The 16,570-nt window shown below is 45.2% G+C and overlaps 3 protein-coding genes across 9 annotated transcripts in view; 2 read left to right on the top strand and 1 right to left on the bottom strand.

Moving 5' to 3' along the window:
• Positions 1-6,799, top strand: part of LOC6555161 (serine/threonine-protein kinase Doa) — a 34,894-nt gene extending 28,095 nt beyond the window's left edge. For 3 of the 6 annotated variants that reach the window (XM_015153554.2, XM_015153558.2, XM_015153555.2), the window contains 9 exons: positions 3,516-3,591; positions 4,241-4,307; positions 4,370-4,483; positions 4,553-4,643; positions 4,709-4,879; positions 4,939-5,108; positions 5,173-5,286; positions 5,376-5,566; positions 5,629-6,799. In XM_015153554.2, the coding sequence (XP_015009040.1) occupies positions 3,516-3,591; positions 4,241-4,307; positions 4,370-4,483; positions 4,553-4,643; positions 4,709-4,879; positions 4,939-5,108; positions 5,173-5,286; positions 5,376-5,566; positions 5,629-5,756 (1,122 nt within the window). In that variant the 3' untranslated portion in view covers positions 5,757-6,799. Of the gene's footprint in view, positions 1-426; positions 2,230-3,515; positions 3,592-4,240; positions 4,308-4,369; positions 4,484-4,552; positions 4,644-4,708; positions 4,880-4,938; positions 5,109-5,172; positions 5,287-5,357; positions 5,567-5,628 lie in introns of all 6 variants that reach the window. The other 3 variants (XM_026983751.1, XM_001981381.3, XM_015153556.2) reach the window with 2 other exon arrangements.
• A 299-nt stretch (positions 6,800-7,098) lies between these two features.
• LOC6555160 (prolyl 4-hydroxylase subunit alpha-2) lies at positions 7,099-9,133 on the top strand. 2 transcript variants are annotated; one of them, XM_001981380.3, is made up of 8 exons: positions 7,099-7,239; positions 7,292-7,443; positions 7,504-7,654; positions 7,710-7,903; positions 7,963-8,471; positions 8,537-8,587; positions 8,798-8,963; positions 9,030-9,133. In XM_001981380.3, exons 1-8 carry the CDS (start codon positions 7,148-7,150, stop codon positions 9,086-9,088), a joined length of 1,374 nt encoding a protein of 457 aa, XP_001981416.2. In that variant the 5' UTR covers positions 7,099-7,147; the 3' UTR covers positions 9,089-9,133. The 2 variants fall into 2 exon arrangements, with proteins under 2 accessions (XP_001981416.2, XP_026831553.1); XM_026975752.1 differs by having other exon boundaries at positions 7,113-7,239; positions 7,716-7,903.
• The window catches only part of LOC6555159 (lachesin), a 45,770-nt gene continuing 38,308 nt past the window's right edge, over positions 9,109-16,570 (bottom strand). Inside the window, exons 2-11 of the mRNA XM_001981379.3 lie at positions 11,779-12,223; positions 11,572-11,690; positions 11,380-11,480; positions 11,210-11,316; positions 10,973-11,146; positions 10,792-10,920; positions 10,268-10,466; positions 10,014-10,162; positions 9,844-9,903; positions 9,109-9,707 (exon numbers count right to left, since the gene is read on the bottom strand). Coding sequence (XP_001981415.1) covers positions 9,592-9,707; positions 9,844-9,903; positions 10,014-10,162; positions 10,268-10,466; positions 10,792-10,920; positions 10,973-11,146; positions 11,210-11,316; positions 11,380-11,480; positions 11,572-11,690; positions 11,779-11,866 — 1,242 coding nt within the window. The 5' untranslated portion in view covers positions 11,867-12,223 and the 3' untranslated portion in view covers positions 9,109-9,591. The remainder of the gene's footprint in view (positions 9,708-9,843; positions 9,904-10,013; positions 10,163-10,267; positions 10,467-10,791; positions 10,921-10,972; positions 11,147-11,209; positions 11,317-11,379; positions 11,481-11,571; positions 11,691-11,778; positions 12,224-16,570) is intronic.

Here is a 16,570-nt window from a genome sequence, read left to right as displayed (position 1 = left end):
TATAAACTTTGAAGGTCGTCGCGCCGTGGACTTTTTTGTTTAGATTTTGCTAGGCATTCTAAATAAAAATAAAGGGTATCCCCGCAGCCCACCTCTCTGAAAATCCGAAAATACATGGAGAAAGCCAAATCCGGATAGAGTGGCTCTAATGGTAGTGAAATTGTGCGAAATGAAAAGGCCCAAGCACCCTATAATTAGTCATTGCCGAAAAGGCCATTTAAATGGGTCTAAGTCTGGGTCTGGGTTTGGGTTTCGGTTTCTGGGCCTTCTTCTTTCGTGGAGCGTAAAGAGTAAAGAGTTTTACGCCCGTCACCGTTGGTTTCACACGAGCGCTGCTCTTGAGCACTTTCCTTCTCCATTAAACCTGTGAATCCGAATCCGAAACTGAATCTTAATCTCAATCCCCCGAATCGTCTGGTTCCTCAGCGAAGAGATCTGCTCTTGGACAAAGACAGAACGCCAACCACCTCAGCAATTTCCACAGGAGGCAAGCAGTCGGCAATTTCCCGGCTGGAGAACAAATACTCAGATATCTTGGAACGAGCAGCCGGAAGGCGGCGCCATGAAGAGGATCGCGACAAGACCCTGGAGCCGGATGACTACGGTGCCAGTGGTAGTGGCGGACTGCTCCGCTCGGCCACTTCCCACCAGCTGGCCAAGTCTAAGTTGTCTTCCAGCTCCTTTAATGCTTCCGATCGCAAGGAGCGCACTCCATACCGAACTCGAGCTCAGAGGCAAAGGTATATGGCCGAGTCCAATGACAGCGGCTATCTGACCAGCGGGAATCGGCTGCTGGACGAGAACTACCCAGTGGATTATGGCCAGCGTTACGACTATCACGACGCCCTACGCCTAGGAGGAGCATCAGGTTATCCCTCCAGTCGCTACGGCCGGCGAGCTGGCGAAGAAGAAGCCCTCTCGCCTCGCTCCACAAGGGCGTATGGTAGAACCAAAACCGTGGAAAGTCTACTGGCTGCTGAAATCCAAGACAGCGGTCGAAATGCAGCTGGACACGCCGAGGATCGACCATTGAACTCAAGGAACCGCTTTGCTCATCGACGTAAGGAGCAGCCACCACCAGAACTGACCGCTGAAGAGCGCGAAATTCTTGCCGACGATCGGTCTTCGGAGGACAATGCAGCCATTCTGATGCTGCTCCGAGAAGACAACCAGTTCCTGGAGGCGAAAAAGTTCGAGGAGCGCATGCGCAAACGCCGTGAGCTTAGGGATCGCGTCAAGCGCATGGAAGAAGCGGCCGAGGAGGCCAAGAAGACTGAAGCAGCAGTAGCGGCCGCAGAAGCAGAGGCAGCTGCTCTCGAGCAGGAGGCCAAAAAGGCCAAGGAGGCAGCCGCAGCAGCAGCGAATGCGGCAGCAACTGCTGCAGCTGCCGCAACATCATCAGCACCAGCAGCCACACTTGCACCGCCGCAGGAGGCGCCCAAGAAGAAGTCGCGCAGCAAAAAAGTAACTAGAGACGGTAGCGATTGCAGTGGCTCCTCCGAGAGCACCTCGGGCAGTAGCTCATCCGATGAGGCGGAAACAGAAACCGAAACGGATTCGGCTGCGCCCGGTGTGCAACTAACCCACACAGCAGACACAACCCCACAGACACAGATCCCGTCTGTAAATGGCAACACCACCAGCTCCTCCATCTCCACCACCACCAACCCCTCCAATACAGCCACCAACTCATCCACTAGCACTTCTGCTCTTTCTAACCACACAACGGCAGCAGCGACGGCACTCTCCTCCGGCACCACCAACAAGAGCCGCTTTCTGCCCCACTCAGATCGCAACAACAATGACCTCGCCAAGTACAAGCCCAGCAGCCAGCTGATGCACTCCTCCAGCTCCGGGGCACTGGCCTTCGGTGGCATTGGGGCGCGCCTCGCGGCTGCAGATGCTCGACGTCAGCAGCAGCGGTATCAGGGCGCCAGCTCACGTACCGCCGCCGTGCTGAACGAGTTCGATCGCTACAAGCCGCCGGGATCTGGAACGGGCTCCGGATCGAGCTACCTCCACGACTCGTACAGCGGGAGTAGTAGGCGATCCAATGCCCTGGGAGGAGGCAGCTCGTTGTATCCCCAGCGATCCCAACTGGATGCCTACCAGCAGCAGTACCAGCAGTCGTCCTCCTACCTGCAGCACGATCACTACCAGCTGGCCAAGAGCGCCACCTCGTCGGCCCTGTTCAACAGGTCTCGCATTCCAAAGACACTCTCGACCTTTGTAAGCAATGAGCCATTACGACCATCCTGGCGGATGGGTGATTCCTTAGCAGCTTGAGCTTTGTTGCCGCCGCCTCTTCTAACTGCAACTGCAATTGTCCATTGACCCTGCTCCTCCAATCCGATCCCATCCCATGTCTCAAGGCCTCATATCCAAATCTTTCCACTAGACAATCGACCTACTACAGAAAAAGCTAACAGCATTGCGGATTGTATTCCGTGTTGTCCTACTTATACAATGTTGATCCTGCCTGCTCATTTTGCATGCGATTTTGACACTAAAACTGCGACAAAAAATGTAAGAATCCCCTCACCTCGACTTTTACAACGAAAAACTACCTTATTTGTTCTTTTACCATTATGCATTTACACTTTATTGCCAAAAAGCTATTAATGTTATTACTGAGCAAAAACAATTAAATGGTTTGTTGTTTTTTCATTGCCCAAGAAACAAGAGCACAGCTATTGGTGCATTTCCTATTTATCTATATATAATACGTTATATATACCATTTTCGATATATACCTATTTGCCATTATATGATATTGTTTGTACATGCTTTGATATTAACCATTTTTGTAAACACAAATCTCAAAAATTTGTCCGAACTAATTTTCTTATCGAACAAACGAAACGTATTTTTCTCGTGTTTTTTCTGAATATGATGATGAAAATCACAATGATGATGATGATGGGTTGATGATGATGATGTACATACACAACTTGATGGGGATGATGAAATGATGATGATGATGTTGGTTGGTTTACGGGCTATCTGCGGCTGTCTTTGATACGGAATGCGATTGCTTTGGTGCCAACGTGGGATCGGGATCGTTCGTCGTTTGGATGGTGCGCTTTTGATTGACTTGACCTGATGACTCTCCACCCGATGGAACACCCGATCGAACCCCTGGATATATATATATTTTTTTTTCTTTTTTCTCTTTCTTTTTTGTTTCTTTTTCTCTCTTTCAAATTACATACTTTACCACACACGCACACACGCACCTTATGTGTACGTCTGTAAACTGCCATCGACAACCACCCAACGCCCCCAACTTCTCGCTCGCAAATTCTCCGCTCGCCGTTTCGCTCGCCTGCAAACCACCTTCTTTCAACGGATCGAATGCACCACCCGCAACGCAACGCAATCGCAATCGTCGCCACCCACCGCAAACACCACCACCCCCCAACCCCTGCGACTTCGGCAACGCCAACGGCAACCACTGCAACCACCCAACGTCGTCGCTCCGCTCCGCTCCAATCCGATTCGATCGAACCGAACAGACAGCAAAGCCCGTCATTCAAGATGATGCTGATGGTCACTTAATTTACCACACCGGAGACATTCTCCATCACAGATGTTCGTGACAATTTTTGGTTTTTTATTTTTCCATACTTATGTTTAGACAACAATCAGACAACTTAAAAGAAAAAACACTTAAATACTTGAAAAAGAAGAAAAAATAATGATAGCCAAAAGCCACCAGTCACACCTCTCTCTCCTCTTCTTGTAACTCTCTTTTAGTTTAAAATATTTCCAAGTTTTCATTATTATTTCTTAATTATCTCACAACAAGACCAATCCGCGTCGCGTGCAATCGGAAAATTAAGACAATTTTGAACGAGAAAAGAGAAGGACAAAGCAACAATTGAAAATTTTCACACAATTTTCGTCACTTTCGCGAAAATCTTTTGAACTTCCGAATTTGTCTTTGATGGCACTAAGTTTAACTTTTACCGGCAACAAAATTCAACTGGGAAGTTTTCACACAAACCGAACACGAACTTTGTCGCATAATTAAAGAATAATATTGAAACTACAAACCCTTTCCGTACACACTCAGCTTAGAGTTCAAATTAGTATTTTGCCCAGCCCTCATCAAATACTTAGCTACAGCTACAGGTTTAGCTTTAGAACAAGAAAATCAACCAGACAGCTAACGTTTAACACTCTTTATGGACTTGTCTGAAACCCTACTACAACTCGCTATCCTTTTCCCGAATTTCAGATAAGATCATGGCCACACTGGGCGAAGGAACTTTTGGACGTGTGGTCAAGGTCAAAGATATGGAGCGGTAAGAACTACCATCTAAGTAATATAATGTAATATAATCTAACGCCCTTTTCATCGTTTCAGTGATTACTGCATGGCCTTAAAGATTATTAAGAACGTGGAAAAGTACCGCGAAGCTGCCAAGCTGGAGATAAATGCTTTGGAAAAGATTGCCCAAAAGGATCCGCATTGCGATCAGTAAGATTCTAGATTCACCACTTCCTCCAGAATCCAATCTAATTTAAATTACTTTTACCGCTTCTGCAGTTTGTGCGTGAAAATGATTGACTGGTTTGATTATCATGGACACATGTGTATAGTTTTTGAAATGTTGGGGCTCAGTGTTTTCGATTTTTTGGTGAGTTACAAGCTAGCTTACACAAACAAAAATTGACGATTAATACTTGAAACGTTTATTTACAGCGAGAGAACAACTACGAGCCATACCCGCTGGACCAAGTGCGCCACATGGCCTATCAACTATGCTATTCTGTGAAATTTCTACATGACAATCGTTTAACGCACACCGATCTCAAGCCGGAGAATATACTCTTCGTCGACTCGGATTATACTTCTCACTATAATCATAAGATTGTAAGTGGAGGCAAGCAGCAAACAATATGAAAAGATCCTTATACTATCATACTTCACAGAACCGGGAGGTGCGCCGCGTCAAGAACACGGACGTTCGCCTGATCGACTTTGGGTCGGCCACCTTCGACCATGAGCACCACAGCACAATTGTCTCGACGCGACATTACCGCGCGCCAGAGGTCATACTGGAGCTGGGGTGGTCACAGCCGTGTGACGTTTGGTCCATTGGGTAAGAATCGTATTGGCATTGCAAATATGCGCATATTAAATAACCGCCGAAATTTCGCTTGCAGGTGCATCTTGTTCGAACTGTATCTGGGAATCACGCTCTTCCAAACGCACGACAATCGCGAGCACCTGGCCATGATGGAGCGAATCTTGGGACAAATACCATATCGCATGGCACGGTAATACAATGCAGCTCACGCTTTTATTTCCCAAGGCGCAGTTCCCTTCACCGAAATCGTTTAACGTGTAGCAATCATACTCTTTATAGCAAAACCAAAACAAAGTACTTCTATCATGGTAAGTTGGATTGGGATGAGAAGTCCAGTGCGGGTCGCTACGTCCGTGATCACTGCAAGCCGTTGTTCCTGTGCCAGCTGAGCGACAGCGAGGACCACTGTGAGCTCTTCAGTCTGATCAAGAAGATGCTGGAGTATGAGCCCTCGTCACGCATTACGTTAGGTAAGGTGGCGCCGACTTTTTAATTGATTGCCTTGCTAATTGATCTCTTTGATTTGCTTCAGGCGAAGCCCTGCATCATCCTTTTTTCGACAGGCTGCCACCGCACCATCGAGTGGGTGAGGTCAGCAATAAGCAGCCCCTTTCGTCGGGCAGCAGCAGCCGCGAAAGGTCGCACAGCCTCTCCAGATGAGAATTACAGCGATTTGGTTATTGTTGACAGACAGCGCTAATTAAGCACTCACTCATGCAAACATACACTCAAGGCAGTCGTCCAGCAACGTCTTGCACCCGCCTCGTAGAGTAGACCAGCGACTTTACGACGAACCCTATTTTAAGTGCTAAAGTCTTTTATTCTAAATTTTTTGAACTTGACTTGTATAGATGTTTATTATACAAAAATCCATTGATCCTTATTGATCCATTGTTTCCAAATATTTCGTGCACATGTTGCTGTGCATTATATTTAGAGCTGTGTAGCGCCATGTTGCGCTTGTGCATTGTACCATACCCGCCAAGTGTTTTGTTCTGTAATGATAACCAAATCGTGTATAATATTAATAGTGCGGTGCGTCTTCCCGACACCAGAACCTAATTGTAAATGTCTTGCATTGTGCACACCCCTAGGTGGAGGAGACTAATTGAACCGACTGCAAACCGATTATTGGAATATACAAATGTAGTTGTAAAATAAGAAAGTCGCTTAAGCGCTAGTTGAAATGCATCCCCATATGTACACCTGTCACTGAAACGGGAGCCGACTAATTTGTAATTAATGCACTATTTCGAGAGCGTGAACTGTAAGCTAATGCAAGCCATTATGTACACCGCCTGCGAATGTACGGACACTTGTAAATGTAAAAGAGCAATTGTTATGCCACCCTGTGTACACTTCAGCAATCGCAGCGCATTTTGCGTATCCCCAGAGTCATCTCTCACTTAGAATACGTTTTTCAAATGTGTAGAACTGTCGCCGGCCTGTTTTGTTCGTTTTCGTTTACAACCGAATATCGAAAGATCAACCCATTTACACATTGCTACACACACACATCGGATGAGCCCTAGAGTATATTTGAATATACTATACATACTTAATTCAAATGATTGTGAGTTAGTTTAATATTACATAAATATTAATTATAAATTACATTATTTGCAATTTAACCCAATCAACCAGCTATAAGATAAAAGAAAACAATATTGTCAAGTTATTAAAAATTGAAATAAATCTTAAATAAAAAAGAACTTACTGCGTTTTTAATAAGGAAAATTATGGATAACTTCTTGGCAACCATTCCAAAGCTTTTCAGCCCACTTTAAATGTATCTTATATGGCCCTGTATGTCAGAATGGGTTGTATACTTTTAGGCCTTTATTGGAGCTCAAAAGGGACAGTCAAAGTCAAAGCTCATCCCATATGTATATTACCTGAACAAATTACAACTTCATGGCTTTTAATAAGCACAATACAGCGCTCAGAGGTTTTCACATTCACTTATCATCATGAACCTATGCTGGTCGATTTTCCTCCTCGGAGTCGCGACTGCAATCGAGACACAATACTATGCCACATCAACCCGCGAAATGGCATCTCTGCTGCAAATGGAGGACGAACTAATTGGATTTATGCGTCAGTATGCGAGCGAATTGCAATACAAAGTAAACACGATGAAGACGTAGGTGATTTGTTTGCCTTATTAGCAACCATTGTAATTATCGATGTAATAGTTTCCAGCAGGAGTGGATGACCAGGAGGGAGCTAGAGCCCGCTGATCCTACGCCCTATGTGGCCAATCCGTTGATAAGTTTTCCGCTCATGCGACGTATGTATACGGATGTTCCCAAGTTGCTGGACTTAGCTCGTGAGGAGGTCACACAGGGTAAGTAGTAGCTATATATCCACTTTATTTAAACTAGGAATAACATTGGATTATGCACAGGACCGCTTCAAAATTTGATTGATTTTGATTTGAGCCGTTTTTCTGAGCTAGAGCTTGAATCGGCTGCATTTGGTATGTTGCGGTTTCAGGGCGTTTACGGTCTGGATGAAAGCGAAATGGCCAATGGAAAACTATTTGGAAAACAGTACAAGTGGGTTTCTATACAACCATTGCCGGTAGGGTACTTAATTTAAATACCTCAAAAGTTCCAGAATGAGTGCTGCAGATTGCCTTGCTTTGGCCACTCATTTAGAGAATCTGGAGAAGGGCAAGCTGGCCTGCAAGTGGTTCAAAGTCGCGCTTGATCAGTATGAAGATAACCTGGATCCTGTAAATAGATTACTTCAAACAGGACGCTCTCAAATCTACGAGAAATTAGGTCTAACATTGCTCGCTATGCGTAAGTAAAATAAAAGTAACCATATATTTGACCATTATACTTGCCATTACTTTTTCTAGATGATTTACCAGCGAGTCAGGCTGCTTTTAAGGAGTCTATAGGATGGGCCTCCGATGGTGATAATACCGATCTGGCCAAACACTTCATAGATAACTTAGCCCACAAGTCTGTGCATGTGGATAACTGCCGAGGTAAAAACCTTCCTCCGAGCAAATCCTCCTTGCGTTGTAGATACTTTAGAGAAGGTTCACCATTTCTTCGATTGGCTGCTTTGAAACTTGAGCAGCTCAACATTGAACCCTTCGTGGGTCTCTTTCATGATGCTATCTTACAAGCTGAACAAGAGGATTTGTTACGTCTCACGGAATCAAGGTTAGAGCACAAGAAAATAGAAAGTTCTAGGGTAGAAGCCAAAGTGGATACAAATGCGTCTGATCATGTGAGGCGAATTCACCAAAGGATTGAGGACATTACAGGATTCGATTTGGAAGGAAGTGAGCCACTTACAGTCTCTAACCATGGGATTGGAGGGCAGGAGGCCATCCACTTGGACTGCGGGCAGCCCAAAGTGAGTTTCGTATCTAATATATCCCTTATGGTTTACAATTCTCTTATGATTTTGTTCTCTAAAAGTTTAAAGGGCACTTCACAAAAGAATACCGCTCGACATCTGTGCTGCTTTATGTAAGTTTTTATCTTTAAATTTTAAACTAAAGTTTTCTAGAGCAGGGTCTGTGTGCAGATTATAAAATGGAGGTGTTTGCAAAATAACCAAAGCTAATGCTTTAATCCAAAAAAGTATAAAACTGAACGTTCACCGAAAGCCAATGTTTATGAGCCCCAGGAAAGGAAAATTCAATTTAAATTTAAACAGCACACATTTCTATTTCCCAGCTCAATGATGTTCAAATGGGTGGCTACGCCTCTTTTCCGGATCTGGGCTTTGGCTTTAAGCCCGTTCGGGGATCGGCCTTGGTTTGGCATAATACTGACAACTGCGGCAATTGTGATATTCGAGGCTTGCAGGCCACCTGCCCGGTGCTGCTTGGAAATCAGTGGGGTAAGTGGTTAAAGGTGTCCATCGATTCTTTTCTCCTCTACTTACGTTTTGCCATCTGGAAAACAGTGGCCAGAAAATGGATCAGTGGGTCAGGCCAGTGGCCCAGGAAGTTGTGTCGGAAGTAAAGAAAATGCAGTTTTCCATTCGGTTTTTATCCACTTTTGCGATAATTTATTCAATAATTTTGTCGTTATTTATATTATGATAATAAATTTTATGCACTATTTTATAGTATTCATATTTAATTTATATGCAATGTAACATTATTTGGGGCTGGGGAGAAATGGTAGGGCTTGGCATCCAATTGTCCACTTTTGATATCCTCCTTACTTTCATTAGGGATCAGGGGGTGGGAGCTAGCAAGGGACTTATGGGTTTTCGAGCGGGTGGGAACAACGCGTTTCCTGATACGTATGCAAATGATATCTGAGGCAGCGGGAGGCGCCTCCGGCAATATGTATGCGTGCGTGGGCGGCAGGGGTCCAATACATTGGAGATGGGGCCACAGAACCGGAAACGGAAACGAACAACAAGAACGCAGGCAAGAGAGAAAGAGATGTCGATGTCGGTGTCCGAGGGAATCTGTAGGAATACTTGATTGCCGGCTCTTCTTCTCTCAATTTTGATATCACGCTCCCCCGGCTCCCAGATTCCGCCGCATCCACAGCAGCATCAGCATGGCGAGCAGGGGCTGCCACGTCGTCTGGTTGCTCCTGGCCGCATTCCGAGCAGCCTCCTCGAGACCTGTGGCACAAGAAACATGCAAATGGTTCAAATTATTCAGAAAAGAGTTAAAAATCGATTGCTTTTGTATTTTTTTAATATTTTAATTTTAAATAACTCCGCACGACAGATTTATTCCTATATACATGTAACTCACCTCCGATGTAATTCAGATGATCATCGTTGCTGGCGGAGGCGCCCGGATGAAGCTTGATTTCTGCAACGCAGAACCACAGGCACCGAGAAAAATACAACAACAGGGACAAACAAAACAAATTAAACCCTGTGATGGCGGGAGATGGTGGAGTAGAGATTGCGTATACGCACCGTATAACCGCAATGTGCCCTCGGCACGGCCCAGCGAGTTTGTGCTGACGCAGTGATAGGTGCCCACATCGGAGGGCGAGAAGGAACGCACCACCAGCAGCATGACGCCCCGATAGCCATCGCGCCGCTCAGTTATCCCGTACTTGGGCCTGCATTGGATATGGGTCGGCATGGACAGATAGCAAAGGAATGGAATGGTTTTCGAGATGGATATGTATCACCGATGTCCGCCGTCCGGAATTCCCTCAACTTACCCGTCGAGCAGCATTTCGGGTCCCGGCGAGCCGGACTCCAGGCTGGCCGTGGAAACGCTGGCGAATCCGTTGGACGTCCGCGCCCCCTTCAGCCAGTAGGAGACGGGCGACGGCGAGGCCTCCACCTGGCATTCCAGCTGCACATCGGATCCCAGGGGTGTGCCCAGCAGCTGGCTGGGGGCCCTCACCATGGGAGCAACTGTGGAGTGGAGTGGTGAGTGGGTGGTTCGTTTCGGATTTCATCGATTTCAGAATATCGCACAGATAAATACATTTATTGTTCTTATTCTCACGAAATTGTGCAATTGTTCAGCACACTGACTTTTAAATTGGCTACTTTAATTGCTGAAACTTTGAGGACGAAATTTGGTAAATCAGAAATAGGATTGGAGGATACTGATTTTTTAGTCGGCTGTCTATGTGTAATTGGAAATGAGAAGTCCTTATTTTCGGTAAAGGCATAGGTAAATCCCTGCACTTGAAGTATAATATTCTATTCATGGTGTAAATATTTGATAACTCACATTGCACACTCAGCGAGACTCGTTTGCTGACAGCAGGTGGAACGTCGTTGGATGCTATACACAAGTAGGCGCCCATCTGACGCCTCTCCAGGCGGAGCAGCCTGAGCGAGGATCCATTATAGGATTCCACTGAAAGAGGGTAATGAATTAGATATCAAAGGCTTTCAGGCCATGTTTGTACCTTTCATGAGCTCCCTACTGCCTGGCTTGCGAATGAGAATCATTTCGCCGTCTTCCCTGCGCCAGATGACTCTGGGCTGGGGATTCCCCGTGGCCTTGCAGGTGAGCGTGGCATCCTCGCCCTCCTGAACGGCCAGATCGGCGGAGGACTCTTCGTTGATGATGTCCGGTGGGACTAAGGACATGTGACTATTAGGAGCTTATGTTCTATATAGGAATATGCGGCCGAAAGACATACCCTGCACATCGATGCAGCCCACTTGTTTCTTCATGGGACTCGTGTTTATTTGGCACATATAGCAGCCGCGATCACTTTCCCGCAGCTTGCTGATTTTCAGTTTCCATCTTTAAGGAGGGGAAGTTGTATTTAAGTTATATTGCCGCTATAAAGGAGGTCAGTGAGCTTACGTGTGCATATCCTGATGCATGACGCTGATTCGCGCATTATGGGTGACCACGCGACCTTGTAGAGCCAAAACGGTCTGATCGGAGGCCCTCAGCCAACCCACCTAATATCATATTATATATTAGATGTGTTACATGTAAAGAAATTCTAGGCAAGTCGTGCTTGATACCTATAACAATACTCAGTTAGCTCACCTTGTTCTTGCCCAGGTTGCGCACCGAGCAGGCCAGGATGGCCTCGCGTCCTGCCGGATATGTGACGTTGTTGATGAACCCTATGAACTCCGGATCGGGATCCAGCTGGGAATTGCTCTCTGCGAAGGGAGTTGGAAATGGATGTAGTGAGGCACCCGCTCGCAATTAAATGCCTCCCCTGGCATGCCCCATTCCATGTCCACTTACCGTGATGCTGGTTCTGGGTAGAGCCACTGCCGCATTTTGTGGCCATTATCAGGATGACAAACAGCGTCGATTGCAGCAGCTTCTCCATATTGTTGTTGATGTCGTTGTTGGTGGAGTTGTTATGGCCGTTGTTGCTGCTGTTGCAGTTGCTGTTGCGGTTCTTTTATTTGCAGCAGCAGCTGCTTCTGCTGGCACTCTTTGTTTTCCTATTATTTTATGGGTATTTTAGTTGCTGTTATTTTTTGTGTGTGTATGCGTGTGAGTGTTTTTTTTTCTGTGGGGGTCTCGCGGCAATTTCTATTTCTATTTGCATTCGAATTTGAATGCGAATTCCTATTCCAATTCCGATTCCGATTGCGAATTCTATTTACCGCGTGTTTGTGCCAATTGGGCTTTGATTTTCAGCTGGTTCGACTCGCCGCCCCACTGCCACGCCCATTGACATCTGCAAGTAAACAAGAAATGCGAGCAAAACATCAGAGCCAGAAACAGAATCAGAATCAAATGCGGATTCAGAATCAGAATCACAATCCCCGTCCGAAGCGGAATCATCCGTTTAAATTTATATCGCGATAAAGCGAAAAAAGCGAGGAATCGAGCACAAAAGGCTGTTCAATTTGAGTGCACTAAAAGGGGGGCTGGTCTGCAGAGGAGGGGTGAAAAGGGCAAAAAGGGGGCTGAATTTGATGGCAGCAGCGCCCATCGCTAACTTGATTATCAAGCGTTGCAACAAATTTGACGTTGCCTGCTTTTAGGGGCATCCAATATGGCTGCCGGGCAAGCTCAATCTCACCAACACAGCCATGTAATGCACTGAGGGAAATCGGATTATTAGACCAAATAAAAAAGTTGCACAAATATTTACTAAATAATCTGCAATATATTTGACTGGTAAATGTTAGAAATCTGTTTATCAATGAAACATTAGATAACCTTGGATTCTTGGCTACACATTTTCTCGCAGTGCACCACCCCGTGTTGCCACCAATTTGGGATCCCTGGCTCAGCCAGCCCGACACAAAGTAAAAGGCAAATGCAATTTTCAACACAAACAAAAATTTATGGCTCGGCAGCAGCAGTATCCTTGGTCCGTCCAGCGGCCAGGATGCTGCAGTCAGGATGCAGAAGTTGCAATAAAAGAAGGGCTCGCGATTTTGGGAGGGCGTGAAAAAGCGGTTAAAAAGGCGAAAGGTGCAAAATATGAATGTAAATATTAAAAAAGTTTCGAGGCGCACAAACTAACGAGGTGTTCGCTCATTTGCCGTGCCTCTGAAACGCGCCACAAACTCTGATCTCCCGCTGCTGCGCCACGCCCCCCTTGCAGGCGACCGCCCACCTGCCGCATCGCCATGCGCTGTAATTTAATTCCAGTGTGAAATTGAGCGCTCTCCTAATAGTGAATTTGCACTAAACCAGTTAGCAAGTCGCCGGAGCGATGTCTTGCGAACTTTTGACGAGGTGTCAATGCGATGCCCCAGGAGCTGGTGACTGTGGAGCCGGGAAAACCGAGTGTTTGGGGCTCGCAGTTCCGGGTGCCGCCCTGCAACTCCCTTCGGAGTCCTGGGTGGTGACATTCAAAAGGCGGAAATGTGATTTACTTATTAAATTAGAGTTTCAGAATGTTGCAGGGGCGAGAAGTTTACTCGGCGTGGGAAGCACTCGAGCTTGCAGCATGCGAAACTTGCCACGGAGTCGGGTTTTAGTACGGGATGAGAATGATGCAGAGGGGAATCAATCTGCTTTCTTGCTAAGTGGATTAACTTACGGTTATTAAATTTAATTGTTTTCCCAGCCCATTGTATTAATGGCCTTGCGTTGGCACACAGTTTTTGAGTTGGCTGGAAGATTGTGTAGTTTTTATTCGGCTTATCCACAATCGGCATCTAAATTGAATTTCTAACTATTGTGTATCGGAACTGAAATCTGGTTTTATTGACTTCCTTTTCTGCTTAATTTTATTGTATTTTCAATAAATAACACCACATGTCAGCATTTCCATTTGCATCTGTACACTTCCTTTCTGACAATTTTTTTGCTGTATTTAAAGCCAAACAAACGGTTGAAAAGAAATACAAACAAACCATAATTTGCATGCTGGCTAACACACATTCATAAATTGGATATACTAGTAAACAAATTTAGAGATTTATTTTCTTGGACTTTAAATGTAGAGCTTCAGAGCATTTCATTCATCGACTTTTCTTTCGTTTGGGTAATTAAAATGCCCATTAACTTCTTTCTCGCATATGCTTTCGTATTCTTACTTTGCATTTAGTTTACACTTAATTAGAGGTGTTCAAAGACACCATTTCCGATTGAATGGCTCCTTTTGCGACTGCCTCACACTCATCACATATTTACCTTGATTCACGGCGAATTCCCAGTTAATCATCGGGCGTTATTTCGAGTGATTTCCGCTTCCTTTGGCCAAAAGCACCCACGCCTTTTAGCCATTCCGCTGATTGTCCGCCCGCCAGACAACATTTGCATTAGCACTCAAAAGACGGAATATTTAAGAGCGTCCCACAGTGCGAAAATAAATAAATTTGCTGTGTAAACAGAAGCGGCGCCAAAGAGAGCAAGCCCGGAAAAACTCGAAAAACTGGAAAAACTGAGCAAAGAAGAATGAATGGGCTAGAAAAAACATGACAAAAACTGCGCCCATCAAATGAAAGCAAGAAACTGCAAATCAGCGCAGTTGCACCAAAGGTAAACTTCAGGCCTGGCCAAAAAGGAGTCGGGTTTTCCGCGGAGCGGGCGGGGGTGGATGGAAAGAGAAACTCGACAAGTGGCAGCGCGAGGTCGGCGGAGCAAGTGAAAGGAGCAAAAGGCGACAGCAAAGCGAACTAACACAGCGGAAAAGCCTTTTGAAGTTCCTTCACGAGCACAACAACAACTGCAACAGCTAAAGCAGCTGCAGCGTGAATAACAAAAACAAGAGCCATTGCAACAACAGGAGCAGCTAAAAAGGATGTTTTAGATTCAAAATATTAAATACTCTAGATTCGGTTTTATAAATAATATAATTATTTATTTAGATAATAAATTGCCAGAACAGAAAATTATTATAAATTTTAATTTCAATTTCGATATTGTGATTACAGTTACTTATAAAAAATATATTTATAATTAGTTACTCACAACCAACAAAAAACTAAACAAAATAGTTACGTATAATTAGAGGATTTGTTTTGTTTGCCACCGTCGATAATTATTTTTCTAAAAAAATGTAAAAATATCAAAGCAAATTGTATAATTAGCGTAAATTTTAAATTAGTCGGTTTTTTATTTGTCGTGCCTCAAGCGAAACACAAAAGTTTTTCATACTGTTTTGTTCTAGCTAGTTCAATACATGAGCCACTTTTAACCAAATGGTAAGTTGTGCCCCAAAAGTATTTATGAAATAAAACAAATTAATTCTATTAGCTCCCTTAGCTTCGGATAATCACGCCAAACTGCTGGCCAAATTGAGTCGACCCAGTGGAAAAACAGAAGCCAGTGCAACAAGAACAACGCCAAACTCTTGAGTTGGAGAGCGCTGACGACGTCAGCAACGCGTCGCGAAAGCGTTGGAAAAGCGGAAAAGCCGGGGGAAAATCGTTGAAGGAGGAAGGAGGCGGGACACAAGGGAGGGTCCGCGGGAGGGTCAGTCTTGCAGCGAAATGGCAGAATGTTCGGCAAAGCAATTTGACTTAAAAATGCTTAGCACTTGCATATCCTGGCAAACCCCCGTCCATCGTCCAACGTCCATCGTCCAACGTTCGTTGCCAGCTCAGCTAAATAAGGACAACAAAAGAGGCGGCGGAGACAAGGACAGTGACTGCGATTCCGACAAGGACAAATAAAATAAGGAGCCGGCGTAGAGCCTTAAAGGATCACAAGCTGTGAGTGCGCTTAAGCTCATTTATTTAAATTAAAACAAACACTGCAGGCGCACAGGCAGCGCAGGACATTCGGGAGTGGGCAGGGTTCTCGGGCTAAGCCGCCAAAGCTTCGCCTCAATGCATACATTGTGCATATCCTGCGCCCTTTTGACTCTCTTCCTGTGTGTATGTGTGTGCATGTATGTGTGTTTTGGCCTTTGGGGCACATGAGTGTGTGTTGGTTGCAGAACTTTGGCAACATTTCCGATTGCCTGCACCAGAGCGCCTGGAAAATATTTTGTGCCATTTGTCCTTTTTGTCATTTGTCCGGTGGCACAAACGGGGCAAATTGTTTGCAATAATGCGCGTGGCACTCTCCATTTTGCAGGTGCGACTGCCAGGTGAGCAGCGTTGCGGGGGGCCCAATGAATTTCACTCGCATTTGTAAGTGCCATCGAATAACAATAACAATGGGGCTCACCCGGCTACAAAAACAAGAACAATGGAGCCGCGGATCGGCTAGCCAGTTTTTCCACTTTTAGCAGCTTTCCCAGCTTCGCAGGATTGCACGCTCATGCAGAGTATAATTAACAGGTGCAAAAAGTGGCGCAGCAATATTGTAAAGCAGCCAATTGTGACCAAATTTTATAAAAAGGCTTTCAATACGTTTAAGGTAGCAATTGATACTGGGGCTATGTGGCATTTAAGAGCATATAAACTATCATGTTGTTACCAGGGATTTGCTGCGTTGCCTGAAAGTATGCAACAAATTATGTTGAGCTCAGTATTTTTGAGATACACCATGATTTACATGCCACATTCTTAATCAATTGGATTTAAATAAAGCTGCTTTTATTTTTATTCAAGCGCTGGCGTAATTAATCCTCCTTGAGATGGCAATGATCCTGTTTTGGCGAGCGGCATGCAAT

This window comes from Drosophila erecta, unplaced genomic scaffold, assembly GCF_003286155.1.
Source record: "Drosophila erecta strain 14021-0224.00,06,07 unplaced genomic scaffold, DereRS2 tig00000000-arrow-pilon, whole genome shotgun sequence".
NCBI lineage: Eukaryota > Metazoa > Arthropoda > Insecta > Diptera > Drosophilidae > Drosophila > Drosophila erecta.
The sequence above is the reverse complement of the archived record's forward strand: the minus strand, read 5'-3'. Positions and strand labels throughout refer to the sequence as shown.